Genomic DNA, 18,636 nt, shown 5'->3' with positions numbered 1-18,636 from the left:
GGTTCTCTCCCCCGCCCCTCTTTCCCCTTCCCACAGATCGCTCTGCCTTTGAGGCTAGCCTATTCTTTCAGGGATCCAGTTGCATTCACAAGCCTTAGTTCTGAAACAAGACAAAAGCTCAGTGAGCCTCCCATTCACAGAGGCTCCGGCACCTCCGCTGCCTTCTCTGCACGTCCAAGCCGAATCAAAAGAAATTAAGATTCACTCTCCTTACCTTCGTCCTCATCGGAGACAGGAGCCCTTCCATTTTGGTGGAATCCTCATGCCAGTTCCTCTCCTCTCCAAGTTACTCTCTCCAGGGTGCCGTCCTTAAGCATCCCACATGAGAAGAGCCATGCGGGGAGTTGCCAGTCTCTCCCTGCTCCCAGGCGGCGCCGAGGCACCGTCACCCAGTCTAACTTGAATCTCCAGTGCCTGGAAAGCGCTGTTCCTGAAGAAGCCCACTCCGTTCCTCGCCCTCTTCCCTCTCTTGCTTCTCTCTCTCCTGAGCTCTCTCCTCCCTCCCTTTCCTCCCTCTCTTTCCATAATCTGCCTAGAGCTCCCTGTGTACCGCGCGCTCACTTGACAAATGATCCCTGTCTTAGGTACCGCATCTGAGCCAAGAAAAGTGATCTGCACCAAACCACAGGGGCGGCTCACCCAGGAAAGGGGGAGAGGGGGGCTGAGCTTTGCTGGGGCATCCTCGGCTCCTCGGGGGCTCCCGGCTCCCAGGGTTCAGCTGTAGCGGTTGCTCTCTCTAGAGCTGGCAGCTGAAGGCACTGCTTTAGCTACCCATTCATTGCTCTTTTAAGAAACAGGACCCTGAGAGCAGTGGATCCACTTGTCACCATTACTCAGCTGTTTTTCTGATTTGTGTTCTGAAAACTGAAAAAGAAATCTCACCTCTTAGGTATTTCTAAATACTCATTTGTTTAGCCTAGTTGTTGACATAGCATCTGGATAGGTAAGTGGATTTTATTTTTTCTGTCTGACCAGATGTTTAGAAGTATATGAGCAGAGACTTTTCTTACGAAAAGTTTCAAAACTGATTTATAGACTCAGCTCCTAACGGCTGAGCATAAAATAATAAGTGTGTGTGTTGTGCAGGACTCCAGATAAACTAGATTTTACTATTTCATTCAGCACTGCTGGCCACTTGTAAAAAGTAGACAGAGAGAAAATATTGCCAAGACTTGGGTTACACAGCATTATGAAGTCGAAAAGAAAAGATTTTCTTTCTGGAACTTTCTCATGCTTGGGGAATTCTCTATGTGGGAATAATTCAACATCTCTACTTCAACTGGTGACTCCTGTGGCTAAGAACATTTGACCATTACAAAGGCTTTCATATTACATGGTATGCACATTCCATGGTATATGAATTCATCAATGATATTTAAGGCTGACACCCTGCGCCCCTTGTTCCTTGGATGGAACTTGTCCCTCTCTACCTGCTACATTTATGCCTGACTCCCAAGACACCTTCAACATGGGGCAATCTATACCTGTTCTCCATATGGTGTCAGGATGGTCCTTTCCTCAAGTTCTTAATCCTTGATTAACTCAAGTTTTCTCTAGTTCAAACAACGGCATTCTAAAGAACGTCAGATTCTACACCAACTACATTACCCTGATTCAACTCCTTGGCTAGTCCCTAATTTTCTTCTCTTAGCCTTTTTGTCCTATACTTAGGTGCATGTCTGCAACCTCATTCTCACTTTGCCAGGTGCTTATTACTGCCCTTGACCAGAGTCTTTACACCCTGACAAATCCTCAATGGCTCCGACACATTGAGTGCAACACTCTGCCCTTATATAAAAGGTCTCTGCCATTTCTGGGGGCCTCTGGACCTTGTTATTGGCTTAACCATTACATTTTCTTACTCAGTGTCCTAGTGTTTGGGGTCCCTCGATTGTGTGTTTTATTTATTCAGTCAATCAGTAAATAGATGGAATGTACCTCCTGCATGCCAGGACATTTTAGCTTCAGGTGACACAGTGGAAAGCAGAGAAAGCCTCTGTCCCTTCGATTTTGTAGTAGGCTTGCTACAGAACTCAACCAACTCATCAAGCCCTTCTATCTGTCATCTCATTTTGTTATTTCCATGTTACTGTGTTTCTCTATAGGATTATAAACCCTACTAGGAGATTTCCCCTTCCACTATAGCTTTGCTCTCTTTTGACCTTTTTCTTAACTGGGTACCCATTATTAACTTCCCCTAAAAACTAATTTATTCATAAGAATTCCATTCCTTCACCACCATCTTTAATTTTATTTCCTCTCCTCTTTCCCAGCCCTCCCTCTATCCTCTCAAAGGCTTTATTTTGGGGGTGGGGAAGGAAATCACTCTTGTGTTTTCAGAATACCATCCCTCCTCTGTCCCACTAACTAGCCCCGAACATTTAAACAAACTTGCTACCCTGGCCATTGTGGAGATATCACTCATGCCACATGTTGTGTTCAGCTTTCATCTTGTTCGATTGCTCCTGATTTGAACAAGCTGTATCTGTTATTTGTTTTTTACTTTCAGCAACTCTTTCTTGAGCCATTCTGTTCTGGTCTTTTTGTCCCTTCCTAATCCTGGAGACCCTCTCACCAGAATTACCAATTGGGATCACTCCTCTAGAGCTTTCTCCTTGCCATTTTTTGTCTTTGGCACAAAAGATCATTCCCTGCCTATCACTCTGACCCTAAATTTTAGTTACAGCAGTAGAACTGAGTGGGATGGTGTCACGATTTAAAAAAAAAAATTTAGACTAATAACATGTTTAAGACTGATTGGTTTCTGCTGAACTCCAAGCATAGTTTCCAGAACTAGAATAGACTTCCCGAGCTAGAGAAAGCGCCTTTAGCCAAGAATCTTGAATATCTTATATCATCACACCACATAAGAAAATTGTAACTTCTCTGGTTGTTTACATTCCAGTCCACCTAGTCCCCAGAGTCTGGGCTTGTTCACCATGTTTTTATAGTGGTCTGTGAGGTCCCTGACGAAACCAACCCCTGGGAATCAACAGGACCCAGAGCCATATCAGGATCTTGAAATTATGCTCATGGTGATGATAAAGATGAAGATGACAACAGTTGTCAAACATTTACCTTGTACTAGGCACGCACTAAGAGATTTTCCTAGATTAGCGCCCTCCTATGAGGGAGGCACCATTCTTACTGCTATTTTGCAGAAGCTTTGGTTAATTGGCACACAACAGACCTACATTTAGCTCAGGGAGGCCACTACTAGTGAGAACACCATCTCCTTCTCAAATCTTCTATCAACATATAAAGAGTAAAATGCATATTTAATGATCTGTTCTTTATTAGTCAGAGGCTCCAAATTAAACATTTGAAAGTTTATTATTTCAGGCCATTATGTTAACTTTTGGTACCTCATTCACTTACTTGTTCATAGAACCAATATACTTTGGCCATCCCTCTCAAGCCAGGTACCATGTAAGACACTTATCAAGCACAAGTCTCGTATTTATTACACAGTTATTTATAAAATGGGATGTGCCAATTTGTTACTTTCATTTCCAAGTCCTTTAACTACTGATTACTCCACCTCTTATAGCTTAAGTAGTTAGATTTCTTTAATGATGGGAGGGGGCAGGAGGAGAGGAGGTAGTGGTTTGAGGAGTTTAGGAAATACTCTAACCTATGCAACAGATGTGTGATGTTAGTAAACAATCATCAGATCATTAGGCGTCCTAACACTATTAAGATCAATGTTGCCCAAATATTTAGTATTGAGAACACTCATTCACGTTTCTACATCCCAAATTTCCTTATATTGGGGTTCTCTCAGGTTGCAACTTCATGTTTCAAGAGAGCCTCTTCAGCTTCAAAAAGGGCAGAGTTTACAATCTGGATTAACTGAGCCTTGGAAGAAAGGTCAGTGAATATCAAATATATAGAAACTGGTGGAATTAAGTTTGCACCACAGGGAAAGGGAGTCTTAGATGCAATTCAACTTGGTGAATTTCCACTGTGTGGTGGGGGCTTTTGAGCTACAATGGGAATGTCCTGTACCATGCAACCTCTCTAAGCAAATCCCCTTGTCCTTTGAGCCATTCTTCTTCCTTATTTTGACATTAAAAGAAGAAGGAAGGAAGGAAGGATGGCTGGATGGCTGGATGGATGGAAGGATGGATGGATGGACGGACCTCATATTAAACGTCTCTAGACCAGGAGCACTTGGAAATATAAAGACTGTTAGATAGGGCATTGTCAGAGGCTCAGATTTCCAGTCTCTCTTGCATGAAAACACTGACCCTTTCTTTCCCACAGCTCACAGCCTCAAGGTTAATTTCTTTAGGCCCCTTGTAGTCTCTGGGGACCACAGCCAGTTGCACAATTAAGGTTCATTATCTGAGGATTGGGTTGCCTTGCTTCATAAATGGTTTTCGATTCATTAAGGTAAGAGGATTGTGACCTGACAACCACTTAGGTCTTTTCCTCTGTGACTCATCATTCTTTATTTCCTATTGGGAAACATCCTCATTAAGAATGAGGCTTTGAGGTGATAAAGGATAGAAAAGACCTTACTCCTGGACTGATTCCAGGTATCTTGGGCAACACTAAGGGAGTTACTTAGCTAAGGCGATAAATCTCTACCTGCTCTCAATTTCTCCTGTCTCTGCCCCTCATCTTAGACCACATATATTTGTTTTGTTTTATAATGTAACTATCAAAATATATCACAGAGAAAATTTTCACTTACTACATGCTAAACTAAAGCACTCAATGAAAATTGTGATTCAATTCCTCAATGCTTGAATTTATATTTTATCTGTGTAAGGATACGCATTCTATAAGTTGCTACAAAACAGAAATTACACAGTGACTGACATTCTTTCAAAGAGCTCTCACATGTGTTATCTTTTTAAAACCTCACAATAATCCTGTTAGGTGTGGCAGGTAATAGTTTCCATTTTGCAACAGTAGGGAGGTGAGTAGAAAGAAAGAAACATTTATTGAGCATCAAACTTTGTTCCAGCCTTGAGCTAAGTGCTTCAATGTGCCATCTCATTTCATTTGCAAAAGTATATTATTATTTGGGGAGGGGCACAAAGAGGGAGGAAGAGAGAGAATTTCAAGTAGGCTCCATGCCCCAGTGCGGAACCCAATGCAGGGCTCGATCCCACAACTCTTGAGATCACGACCTGAGCAGAAATCAAGAGTCGGACACTTAACCAACTAAGCCACACAGGTGCCCCTCAAAGGTGTATTATTGTTCCCATTTAACAGCTCTGAGAACTGAGATCGAGAGAATTAAGTGTTGTGGTAAATCTCATCATGTAGTCTCTGTTTTTCACGCATGTTGTCATCCAGGCCACTTGCCACTCAGACATGGTCATGCTCTCGCACTTTCTCTGAGTATGGCTACGTGGCTTCTCTTGGCTGATGGAATGGATGTTAACAAATATGGTGCCCATAAAAGGTTAAAAATGTCCCTGATAGTACACAGCCCAGTTTGTCTGCTGATCCCCAGAGGAGGATGAGAGAAAAGCCAAACTACAGACTTCTGAGAAAGCTCAGCCAATACCAGCAGAGCCCAGTATAGATCAGTGAAACTGTGCACACTTGCGAACACCCAACATCTACCGTGGTGTGGCACCAGGCAGTACATTTGTTACGCAGCTACTGGACACAACAACCAGAGTTCTTAAACTATAACATGAGAACCAGAAACCTACATTCAGGACTTAGAACTTCAAAGATGTCAAGTTTTCCTACTTTTCTCTAGCTCTGAGAGCAAATCATGTAGAGTGATGGAAATACTTTATGATTATTCAAGTATTTTCCAGAGCTATGGATCAGAATCTGAGCTTGCAGACACAGAGACTAGCACTCTTAAGTTACTAAATACCGAGTGTAAGACCTATGGCATTTCATGCCCAGTGTTTCTTCCTCCTTTATCTTCATTTGAAAACTGTGGAAGACTAGAGAAAATAGTGGTGTTAGGTTCCACGTCTTGGTTGATTAGTCATCTTGTCTTTATGATCTTTCAGATTCTCTGTCCCATTTTCTAAAGTACAGTGATTGCCTAAAGTTATCAGCAATCAGTACAGCAGTTAATTGGATTCTGGCCCTGGGAGACTTCCTTCAGCAGCTCTTGCCTTTCTGAAAGAGTACGCTACAGTGGGAAGAACAAAATTGCTTTCTTGTATTGTGCACGCCTGAGCTGGAAATGGGTCTCTACCTACCCCTGTGTTTTATGAAAAGGTATAAAGAACAGAGTGACATTACTTTGCAAAGTGTTTGAGAGGGGTATTTACATTTCTTTCTTTTCTTTAAGGTTTCTGGTTTAAGTGCTTTTGTTAAGAGCCAGGCAACCAACAGCTGCCCTGGCCTCAGATCATTACACAAGTGTTTGCTTAGGGGACCTCTGGGAACAGAGATAAGAAAAAAGCTGAGAGGAGCATCCAGGTGGAAAGGCTGAAGAAGCTGCTGGCACTCTCCCTTCCAGTCCCTGGAAGAGCGGGAAGCCCTTGGATACTCCTCTAATCCTTTCTACCCACCTCCCGAGACACAGGGCATTCAGTTAGCGTTTTTAAGGTGTCTTCTTTCTGTTATGGTGCTTACTTCAAAGCTCCAAATAAGGCAATAAGGTGCTGAAGGGTATCATATCATGAAGAAGGAAGGTTTTTTTTTTTTTTTTCCCCTCAAAGTATTCTGGAAGGTCAGGCCTCAGACAAGTCACTTTCAAAAGCTGCCTTGCAATTGTTTATAAAAATCTGCACTTGGATGGGACAAAAATGACAGTGATCAATAGAGATGGGAGTCCACATGTTTCTGCTTCTGAGACTTCTTGGAATCCTAAAGCTAAGTAAACAGAACAAAAACTTTTTTTCTCTAATGAGCCCATCCTGCAATCTGCGGGTGTGAAAGCCACCCCCCCATCTTACACCCTTTAAAAAAAGCACATCAATAACTACAGAGCTTATCTAAGCTTGGCACTGATGCTGTGGGATTTTTTCAAGCCACACATATGTGTTAAGAAATGTGTCAGTCCATTCAGGCTGCTATAACAGAAATACCACGGACTGGTGGATTAAAAACAACAGGCATTTATTTCTCATAGTTCTGGAGGTCAGGAAGTCTAAGATCAAGGCACCAACAGATTCAGTATCCAGTGAAGACCTGCTTCCAGGTCCACCGACAGCTCCCCTGCTCCCTATCTCCTCACATAGTGGAAGGGCCAAAGGAGCTCTTTGGGGCCTCTATTTTAAAGGACACTAATCCCTTCATATGGGCTCCACCCTCATGACCACATTACTTCCCAAAGGCCCACCCCTTAATATCATCGCATTGAGGATCAACCTTCAACATACGAATTTTGGAGGACACAAGCATTCAGCCTATAGAAAGAGCCTACTGTATGTGAGGTCTAGCCAGAGGCTCTGTCCTGAGGTTACCAAGGTCACAAATACAGGTAATGACTCTTGAAGAATTCTGAGGACTGAAGATGAAAATGCCTTAAACAATTGGGGAGGGAGATCTAGTGTAGAAGGATGGCCAACTAAAGTGGAAGCAAAGGTGAAAGGAAGTACTCATTCACCTGGCACTGTGGAGTGAGTCCGCCTTGAGGGGGCTATTCTTGTGGCTCCAAGACCACACAGATGAAGTCCCTGTGTTGGGACTTAGGGCAGCTGAGATGTTGGGATGGGTAGAGAGGAATGTGGGATTAAAGAGCGGATCTCAGACAGAGAGAGAAACACATACAAAGGATATCTAGAGGCAGAAAGTAACATGAGCTTTGAGGACAGAGGTGAGAACACTGAGATAGGCAGAGACCTAATTGTGATCTCCAGGTTATGTGACGTCAGACACAATTTTTCTTAATTTAAGACTTAATTTACATCTTTCCTTATTTGAAAATATCTACACACCATACACAAATAATGGGCATGGTTCACTTTATATTGTCAGTGTTCTTATGAAAAGTTGCATATATTAATTTATTAAGTTCCTGAATGAAATTTTTTTATATTATGAATTCTAATTCTTTTAAGTAATGTACTATTTTAAGTTGAAGTGTACATACCTGAGCAGTACTTGCTTGTCTCTTTAGTTAACAGTAGTGAGATTACTTAATAGTGGAATTATGTTGGGAATGTGACCTTTCAAACAATAAACGTGCCCGAATGTGCTTTATTTTCATAGCTCTGAGGAGTTTTTCAAATCAATTCTGCATCTTAAATTTCATTGGCCAGTTCTGACCTGAGGCACAAAGGAAAATAATTGCTTTGACTCAATTTCTTACTGTGTCAAAATCATGAAGTTATTGATAGATATTGATGGGCCTCTTTTATTAAAAATCCTGGAAGCACACTCTGTTTTGCAAATTATATTTTAACCTTGATATCTAAGAACATGCTTTAGAAGCAAAAGTATGTTTTTTCACAAATGGGAAAAGAGGCACCAGTGCCTGAGGTCATGAAGTCATTGGTATTTGGATCAATCAGACATGAGGAATTTTTCTGCCTCAATTCTAATAAAATATGATTCTTCTGATTCAGAACCTCTGCTTGAACCTGAGAGCACCAACTTTGAATGTGAACGGTACTGACTTCAAGCATAATGGCAATTAATCACAAGAACCAAAAGAAATGAAGAGAGTATGCAACTGAGCTTCAGGAAAAAAAGATTTTAACTTGAAAACTTTGCTATGGTTTCTGAGCGTGGTCATGGAATGATCACCCAGCCACGGTGCAGGGAAAGGAAATGGACCAGATCATCAAAACTCTTCTATCCAAACTCATTTTCTCTATCTAACCTACTGACTGATCTTGACTATCTTCTTAGCTTCTCATGGCAGCTTTCTAGTCTACTAAATGTAAAATGGGAAAACCACTCACTCTCACATGTTTCAAAACCTTCCTGAAAAATGGTCTTTTCTTTCCAATCTAAGTGCATTCATTTGCTCAACAAAGATTGAAGGTCTCTGTGCCAGTCACCACGCTCATCTCCCAAGGGGCACTCTGAATATTCACAGAAGCACATACCCAGGCTGGGCAAGACACAACTTCTTTTTTACCTCTGCATGAAATAAATATCTCCTGGAGCTCTTCCCAAAGAAGCTCAGATGCATGGTACACAGGCTATGTGTCAGACTTGAAAGGAGAGAGGTTTGGGGAATGGAGTCACATTTCTTTTTTCTTTTTTTGAAAGGAAGTGCTGGATTTCCTTGCTGCATCCTTATGCATGGATGGCCAGGATGCAAATCTGTGGGCACTGTGGAGCATAAACAAACATGACCACTAACGTAGTGTTGGGTGTCTCCCTTTCCTGTCTGAATATGTTTAGATAGTTACACAACCAGAGAACTTGGAATGAAAGAAAACAATCCCCAGGAGAGAGGAATGCTTTGAATCTGGGTCGCTGGGCCTGGATTTCGCTTACTTCTTCTTTGTTAAACCAACCTGGGGCCATTGAACATATTTGTCTTCTTTTGCCAGGGTCTGTGTCTGGACAAATTTTTCCTAGGCATACAGCTCAGCAAGATCATTCCATCTACCTTTCCCTTGCATGTGTACTGTAGGTGTAGCCTATAGCCACTGTGGGGTCTAATCTGCATGTCTGCTTCAAGAAGCCTAGAAGATGCCATTTGAATAAGGCTCTTGCTTGCTGGGAGATCCTATAAGAAGGATTTAGAGATGGATTCTTCTCATCTTCTCATTTAGTCCTAGACATCTGCAATGAGAGATATTTGTGACTTAACCTCGACCTCAGTAGGGTGTTCTTGGAGAAAGGGATACCACCCTAAGGAGAAGGAGAGGTACTAAAGATCAGAACATTGCAATAGAAGCAGATGCCCAAACCTGGGCAAGTCCTGCCACTGTGTGCACTCTTTCTGATCCTCTTGAGGACTTAGGATAAGTCCACCAAAACAGAACTAGATCACTAAAACCTCACAGGCCTCTTGTGGCAGGGAAACAAAAAGGCTCAGTGTAGGGAGGAGTATCGCCCATGGGTAAGAAGTATGAGGATAGCAGTTAGCATTACAGGTGAGGCTGATCATAGTAGCTACACATTGATGTGAGCGCACATATCCGTAATGCTCTTGCCAGAAGAGGTGATAGGGTGGCCGCAAAGGCAGCGGAGTAGGACCCGGGGTTGGACCTGGGTATGAGTGGCACCAGCAGCTGGAATCAGCAGCCACATGGAGTATCTCCGATAACCACATTAGAGCAAGGCATCAGGGAGTGGCCTCTACAGCAGTTCTAGAGGGATGTGATGGTGGTGACAGTAGAGAAGGCTGACCAGTCAAAACAAGAGGGAAATGTAATCCAGACTAGTCTTGAACGGCATGGCCTGAGCTGAGCAAGAGCCAGCAGAAGCAGGAGTGGCCAGTTGCCACAGAGAGGGACAGAACGGTAACAGCGGTGAGGCACAGACAGACTTAACAATGGCTCCCAAACAGCAGCAGGTGAAAGTAAAGCCAAGGTGGAGTTACCTGGGTCAGTGGTCATGACAGGAGGAGGCCAAAGGACCGGCTGCACAGAATCTGTGGTCAGTGGAGCAACGGAGTAGGTAGAAGTGTGGACTGGAACTCATGGGATCAAATAAAGGAAATACAATGGTCTGAAAACCCTGCTGTTCTTTCATTCAACGTCATCCACATGTGAACCTTAGGAGTAGACTGTGCACCTTCTTCCTTATTAACTATCTTCCTAGCTTCCTAAGAGAGGACAGGGTTTCTTAGCCTCTGAGGCTGTGTTGTCAGGTTGAGCCCAGGATTCACACCTGAGGACTCAGAAAGGGAGCTGTGGCCTTCAACTAGTCAACTGGATGTAAGTTTTACTCTCTAAGAATGATTTACAATCAATAGACAGCTTATAGCTTATCATCCATATTGTGTTTATACAATTTATACAATTTATGATGCAAAGACATCATAAGCCTAACTCCATGCTATAAAAACATAGGATATTGGAGTGGAATTCTCTATGAAGTGTTTATCCATTCATTTCCCAGATAAGTAAATTGAGTCCCATGGAGTTCAGTGAATCTCCTACGTAACTCCTCACAAAGAATTCAACATTCTTTTTTCTCCAGCATACTCTTATATGTCCTTTGTAAACGAAGGTATTTTATTTAGACCAGGTTTACCAATGCTGATGGAATGACTTGGAAACTCTCCATAGACATTTGCTTTGACCTGTATCCAACCATTCATCCATTCACCATCAGTGCATGTAGGGAAAAGGCCAAGCAGGTGTGGTGGGCAGAAGATGAGCCCTTCCCCCGGAGGTAGTCAATGAACACTTGCTGAATGACATATTTGGAAGTAAGCAATACCAGTAATTTGCCCGAAAAAAAAGAAAGATAAATTTGCCAGAAAAAAGAAAGATAAAACAAAGAGAGATGGAGCCAAATAGAAATGTACAACTCACACTCCCCTAGCACAAGGACCAGAAAATGAAAGCCATTACTACTCTGGCCCTGTAAGAAGGCAGAAGGTAGTTTTCAGTGGTGGCCAATCTCTCTATTCCCTAAAGAGGGAAGATAATGTGTGCCATTCGTCTCATAGGCCATGTGTGGCTGTGGGCTGCCCAGTTGCCCATGAGGATGGTGAGAAGGTGCATTCTCCATAATGCGAGTTCCTCATGTCTAATACTTTCTACCCCCACATGCTTCTACTTCCCTCAAATTTTATACATCCCAAACTCAACTTCTACCTTCCTTCTCCCAAATGAGCTCCCTCTCCAAACTTTGCAAATGCTGTCATCAATGGTAATAATTCTCCTGGCCAACTTTATCCACATCCTTGCCTTCTGCCTCTCCTCCTGTGCCAAGATCCCAAGACCAGATGCCTGGGCTGTGTCAGTGGTCTCCACGGTTGCTTTCACCAATATTTCTTTCTTAAATTGTACAATGGGGCAGATAGCATTCACTACTAAGAAATGTGCAATGGCCCCCCACTACACAACAGTTAAGTTCAAACTTCTTAATTTGCCTTTCAGAGTTACCTGACATCCTCTTATTTATCTTCCCTCTCGCCAAACTTATTTGATCTTTCCCACTTGGAGACCACCATTCCCACTTTCTCACTTTTACTCCCTTATCAAGAATCCCCACCTTAATTTATCAGTGAAATCAAGCAGACACAGGGCCCACTGCCCATAATTTCATAAGCACTTCATAAATAATTAAATGCTCCCTTCAAAGTCCACATCCACCTTTCTCCCTGCAAGAAGCATCTCCTCATCAATGCAGCCCACTTCTTTTCTGTAATGTCTATTAGACACTAAATTCAGGTTACCTTTTGTTATCTTATAACCATCAACTGCATTGTAACCCTCAAGCACAGGCTGTTACAACTCTGCACTTCCATCATTAGGTACAGTGTCCCCTAGACAGTGAAAGCTTAATATCTCACATTGATGATGATACGGCAGCATCTCCAGAATGTGGTCCTTTGTTCCAAACATGCTTACGTCACTGACTTACTTTTTAATTCCCACACAGCAAAATTCCAGAAATGCAAGAATTTTAGATGAAGAAAGGGATAAGAGGAGGAAGGTGAACAACTACTGATTGGCTACCTTCTTATACAAGGTACCATGTTTTGTTCTTTTATAAATGTCCTCTCATATAAAGAAAAATAACATAAAGGAGTAAATTGATTGAGCAGGATAACAAATGTCTCTGTTGTCACTTAGGACTAGAACCCATAAACTTCTGATTCCCCCTGAAAAACAGCCAATGTCAAGATTAGTTTAGATGACCCTTAACCTGATGCTCATTTTAATGAGCATGATGGTATAAGTTGGGCACCCAAGTTTGCCTCAGTAAGAAAACACTTACAAGTTTAATGAGAGCTCAGGAGATATTATATGTCTAACTCATGCTTGCAAGCTTCTCAGTGTTCTCCCTAACTTCAAGTGAAGCCATGTAGCCCCTTGATGCTTCTCATACATACACCGGGGGCAGGTGGGATTCTCCTGACATGTACAAGCCCACCCAAACATGTTTGACAAAACTAGTCTAAATGTTGTATAGATATTACCCTTTGAGCAAGAATAGGGACACCACTTCAGTCATCATTCCCCTTTAACAGATGGTAAAAATGGGGTGCAGATCATTGTAGCGACTTGTCCAATTTTTTGTGACACAGTAGCATGGCCTGGCTCTCGCAGGCTAATCTGCTGCTCATTTTCTGGATGAAAATGGTACACTTTTCATGGCTAATGACCTCCCCTCATATATTGACGGCAACTTTAAGACAACTGGGCATCGTAATTAGAAGGGGTTATCTGCTGGAAGGAATTTTATCCAGATAGATATACAATTCATGAAACAATAATACCGTTGATATAGAGCAGTGGCTCATCAAGGCAAAGCTGACACCCAGCAAAAGTGCCAACTTGCAGAAAAAAAAATGATCATAACCTGGTTCTAGTTTATAAGGCTTAGAACCAACAGGAGTAGAAGTCCTTCGTGGTGGCCCTTGGTCTCCGTGTCACTAATTAGGAAATGCAACTAACTGCTTCTCTGTGCAGCAGTACATCAGGCATCATGTGACTACACAGAACAAAAAGTAGCATCAGGCTGTTGCTATGGAAACCTCAGAACCATCTGAATTGCTATGGCATCATAAAAGCAAAATTCCAATCATCAGTCTTTAACTATAGGGCTGTTGAAATCTATCTCATATTTTTAGAATGTGTGACATTTAACACACTGATGAGTATTTCCAGCTTCAGAATACATTCCCTGCTTTCATATTTAGATGGGATTTTTCAGTTCAACTGGCTGGATTCTTTTTTCTTCTGGTAAATGCACTGTCTTCTTACGAGCAATTGCAGCTCTTTATATACTTATTTCCAAGATGTTGCTTCATTTGTGCTGTTTATTTTCTCTTTATTCTATACTTAAAACTATTTTCTCACTGGCTGCCTATCTCTGTGTCCCCTAGACTCTCTCTGGTTGTATGTTTCATATCCCTAGTCGAAACGTCATCCTGGTCTTAATCCTCACTGGTTTTAACTGATCACATTTTAAGCCGTAGCTGCTAATAATGAGCCTCAGCCAAAGGTGTATTGCTGCTTCCCTGGTGATTCTTTATCTCTCAAGTTACCATGCCCTTATCATTCAAGGTGATCCCCATTTACTGACTTTGCCAGGCTTCGTAGAAAATCTTTTTCTGGATCTGGAATAATAGGTGTGTCATTTCCACTTTCCCCCAGGAGAACTGCTAACAGGATTTTGTTTAACTCTGTATATGCCACATTTTGGATATAAGTGTCTACATGCACACACATGTTCCCAAATATGTTGTTTATCTTGTCTGAAAGATGTTAAGAGATTGATCGGCTGTTAAAGGGAACAGCTCTTACAACCTAGTTAAGCTTAGAAGAAAGAAAAAGGGAAATTGTGGATACAGAGCCAGGAAATACAAATTCTGCTCAAGGAAAGCTGTTAAGTTAGTCCACTGTTGTGTGGTAAGTGTCCTCCACATCCTCCTCGTTCATCCAGCACCAGCCTCTTCAAAGCTTCTGGACTATGTAAGAGCATTCTTTTTTGAACCCCTTTCCTTAAGAGCGTTTCAGGATCTCTTAGGTTTATTTATTTTCTTCCCCTCTTTATACCTCTCCAAAGAAGTGCCTTCTTGCGCTCTCCACATTATTAGACAATAAACTCCAGCACATCGGTGAGTGTGGTATTACCAAGATGTGACTTTCATCTGTGGCTTTCCAGGAACTGACATCCCTGCCACTGTGTTACTGAATTTAAAAGCATAATGAATTCCTGGAAAAAGTGTTAAAGCATTTTTGAGTCAACTTTTTCTTCCAGAGTCACAAGAATCTCCAGAGGATTATTTATTTATTTATTTATTTATTTATTTATTAGCAGGTCTATAATCACCCACCAATATGCTGTAGGTATGTAGCGATGTGAACTAAACACATTTGCACAGAGAGCAATGCCACAAAAGAGATAAAGAATAAAAACCTAATTTGCTGGTTTCAACATAAGAAACTGCATTGTTGTCCTTGTCAATATCTAGGTCAAGTTAAATACTATGCTCAGAAATTCCACACTGGGCCAACCACAGCTAATTTTTTTTGGTGTCTGAAAAAGATTTCTGGCAATCATGATCTCATGAAGAACATGCTCTTGCTTCAGATGATTTTTAAACACTTTTCTACTGTCTATAAATGAATGGACCATAGTCCCATTTCAGACACTCATCCATCCTCCTGCTCAATCCTCCGTGCATCACCTCCGTCCCTGCCAAATGTTCCAACCTCACAGTTTGATGTTAGACTGATCCGTGATCACTTAAGTATATGCATAAAGGTGAAGGTGCACCCTAGCATTTGGATTTTCTTCTTTTTGTTGAGGTGAAATTCACATAACGTAAAATTAACCACTTTAAAATTAACAGTCCATTTAGTACATTCATAATGTTGTGTAACCACCACAGTCCTCTAGTTCCAAAATTTTCATCACCTTAAAAGGTGCAACTCAGTAACGAAAAAACAACCAATTAAAAATAGGCAGAAGATCTAAACAGACAGTTTCCCTAAAATCAACATATAAATGGCCAAATATGTGAAAAGGTGACCAGCATCACTAATCGTCACAGAAACACAAATCAAAACACAATGAGATATCACCTCATACCTATTAGAACGACTATTAACGAAAGACAAGAAATAACAAGGCAAGGATGTGGAGAAAAGAGAACCCTTGTGCACTGGTGGGAATGTAAATTGGGGCAACTCACTGTGGAAAACAGTATGGAGATTCCTCAACAAATTAAAAAATAGAACCACCATATGATCCACGTATTTATCCACGGCAAATGAAAACCCTAACTTGGAAAGATGTCTGCACTCCCATATTTACTGCAGCACCATTTATAACAGCCAAGACTTGGAAACAACCTAAGTGTCCACTGATGGATGAACGGGTAAAGAAAACATGTATCTTGCTCTTTGCGACAATATGGATGGACCTAGAGGACATTACGCTAAGTGGCATAAGTCAGCCAGAGAAAAACAAGTACCTCATGGTCTTACTTATGTGTGGAATGTAAACAAACAAAAAAACCAAACAAGCAAGCAAGCAAAATCAAACTCACAGATACAGAGAACAGATTGGTGGTTGTCCGAGTTGGGTGAGAGGTGTGTAAAATGGGTGAAGGGGGTGAAAAGGTCCTAACTTCCAGGGGATGGAACATACAGCGTGGGGACTATGGTTGATAAAACTGTACTGCATATTTGAAAGTTGCTCAGAGAGTAGATCTTAGAAGTTCTCATCACAAGAAAAAAATTGTAACTACATGTGGTGATGGATGTTAACTAAATTTACTGTGATCTTCTCACAATCATTACGCTGCACACCCGAAACTAGTAAAATGTTATATGCCAATTATATCTCAATAAAAAAAAAATCTAGTATTAAATAATAAGTCATGGGAAAACACAGAATAATAGTTGTTCTCATTAGTTTCTTCTCCTCCAAGCTTAGACATAAGTAAAAATAGGATCCCTAAATTATTAAAAAAAAAAAAAAAGGAAATGCTGTACCCCATAAGCAGTTGCTTCTTACTCCTCCAGCCCCTGACAAGTACCAGTCTCCGTTCTGTCTCTAAAGATTCACTTATGGTGGCATTTCATATAAATGGGACCATATAATATGTGACCCCTTTTCATCTAGCTTCTTTTGCTTCACAGAAAGTTTTCTGAAGTTCACCCATGTGATACAATGCATCAGTACTTTATTTCTTCTTATGAATATCCATTACATGTATATGCCATAATCTGCTTATCCAATCAGCAGATGACATGTGGGTCATGTTTCTGACTTTGGCTACTGTCAACAGTGCTGCTAAAAACATGCATGTACATGTGTTTGTTTGACTACCTGTTTGCAGTTTTGGGGGGTATATATGTAGGAGTGGAATTACAGGGTCATAGGGTAATTGCATATTTAACTTTTTGAGGAGCCACCCAATTATTTTCCACAACAACTAAACTAATAGCCACATTTAAGCTGGAGAATATTGAGAGCTCCAGGAAATCTTACATAGATTTCTAAAGCTGCTCTCTGACCTGCCATATCCCCAAAAGGTGCCAGGGGACGGAACAGGCTGTGTGCACTTCCAGACAGGAGAGACAAGTTTCACCTTCCTTAGTAAAATAGACACCTGTAGGGGGAAGTCATGACTAGGTAAAAGGAGAAATACAAAAGGTCAGTGAACGTGTGAACGTGTGGCAAAGTCAATCAAAGCTTCAAAAATGGCCTTCCCTTCGATGTATAGAAACTATCCTGAGGAAGTCATCTAAGATGGCATAAATATTTACATACAGAGAAATTATTATGGAATCATTTTTTTAAAAGATTTTTATTTATTTATTTGACAGAGAGAAATCACAAGTAGATGGAGAGGCAGGCAGAGAGAGAGAGGGAAGCAGGCTCCCTGTTGAGCAGAGAGCCCGATGCGGGACTCGATCCCAGGATCCTGAGATCATGACCTGAGCCGAAGGCAGCGGCTTAACCCACTGAGCCACCCAGGCGCCCCTATGGAATCATTTTTATAGTGAAAATTTAAATGTCTAACCTGCAAGAAAATGTAATTATATCAAAGTATATCCAATCAACTTTTAAACACTATTTTATCTGAGAAAGTACTCATGACAGAATATTAATTGAAGCAACAGTTAATCACAACTACGTATTATGATGTCAAGTTATAAAAATGGTATACACTTATACACAAACACATATGTGTGTCTGTGTGTGAGTGGATGTGTCTGCATCCATATGTGTCTGAAAAACAGAAGGCAATATGCCAAAATATTTACAATAGGATCCTCTGTGATTATTATTTTTCATTTTTATATTTATCTCCAGTTTCCAGATTTCCTACCATGAAATTCTAGGGCAAAAACAAACAAACACACAGCACAGAGATGATGCCATAATACCCACTCTGTTTCAGTAATCCCTCTACAGCCTTCTTCATTCATTCCTCAAGCACACACTGAGCTCTTTCTCTTCTCCCAGAGCTGGGCTGGGCAATGTGGGAGGGATGGTGAAAAAAACTAGAAGGGATCTTATTTTTAGGAACTTTTAATTTCTGACATGTCAAGAGGACGACATTTCTGAAGCCTTGTATTTCAGGATCCCTTCTCTCTTCTCCTTAAACAAAATGTAAAAGCTTCTTTTTGTTCTCAAAAAAAAAAAAAAAACATTGTTCTATTTGTATTTCAAATGTCCTTTGAAAAATGCCTCATCTGATCTGCAGATACTGTTCGATGAAAATAATGAACCACGTCTGGTTTTGTAGAGGAATGCCCCTATTCAACTTTAGATTGGTCAAAGCATTAACACAATCATCTTTCTGCTCACTTTTATTTTTCCTTCATTCCCTAAAAGTGAGAGAGTGATTCTTATTCTCAGGACAGGTTTAAATAGAACAACGAAACTATTATTAGTAGTATCGGTTATTTATTTCTTCCAAGCATTAAAAATAATCTACCATATTCCCTTGACATTCCTTTTTATGTAGGCTAGATGTCCTAATTTTTATTTTTGCTTGAACTGAAAAGCCCAGAGGGGTTAAGGATATTGCCTATTATACTGCAGTAAATTAGAAATGGAGCAAGAACAGGAAACCAAATCTCCAAAATCTGGCCC

At 41.1% G+C, this 18,636-nt stretch overlaps 1 protein-coding gene across 3 annotated transcripts in view; it reads right to left on the bottom strand.

Moving 5' to 3' along the window:
* FRMD4A (FERM domain containing 4A) overlaps window positions 1-18,636 on the bottom strand; it is a 609,448-nt gene that overhangs the window by 450,738 nt on the left and 140,074 nt on the right. Inside the window, exon 1 of one of the 3 annotated variants that reach the window (XM_059184094.1) lies at window positions 215-710. The exons of the other annotated variants lie outside the window; for them this stretch is intronic. Coding sequence (XP_059040077.1) covers window positions 215-247 — 33 coding nt within the window. The 5' untranslated portion in view covers window positions 248-710. Of the gene's footprint in view, window positions 1-214; window positions 711-18,636 lie in introns of those variants that run through there. 3 annotated transcript variants of the gene reach the window in all.

The sequence above is a fragment of the Mustela lutreola genome, chromosome 8, assembly GCF_030435805.1.
Source record: "Mustela lutreola isolate mMusLut2 chromosome 8, mMusLut2.pri, whole genome shotgun sequence".
NCBI classification, from domain to species: Eukaryota; Metazoa; Chordata; class Mammalia; order Carnivora; family Mustelidae; genus Mustela; species Mustela lutreola.
This window is presented reverse-complemented; position numbering and strand designations above follow the sequence as displayed.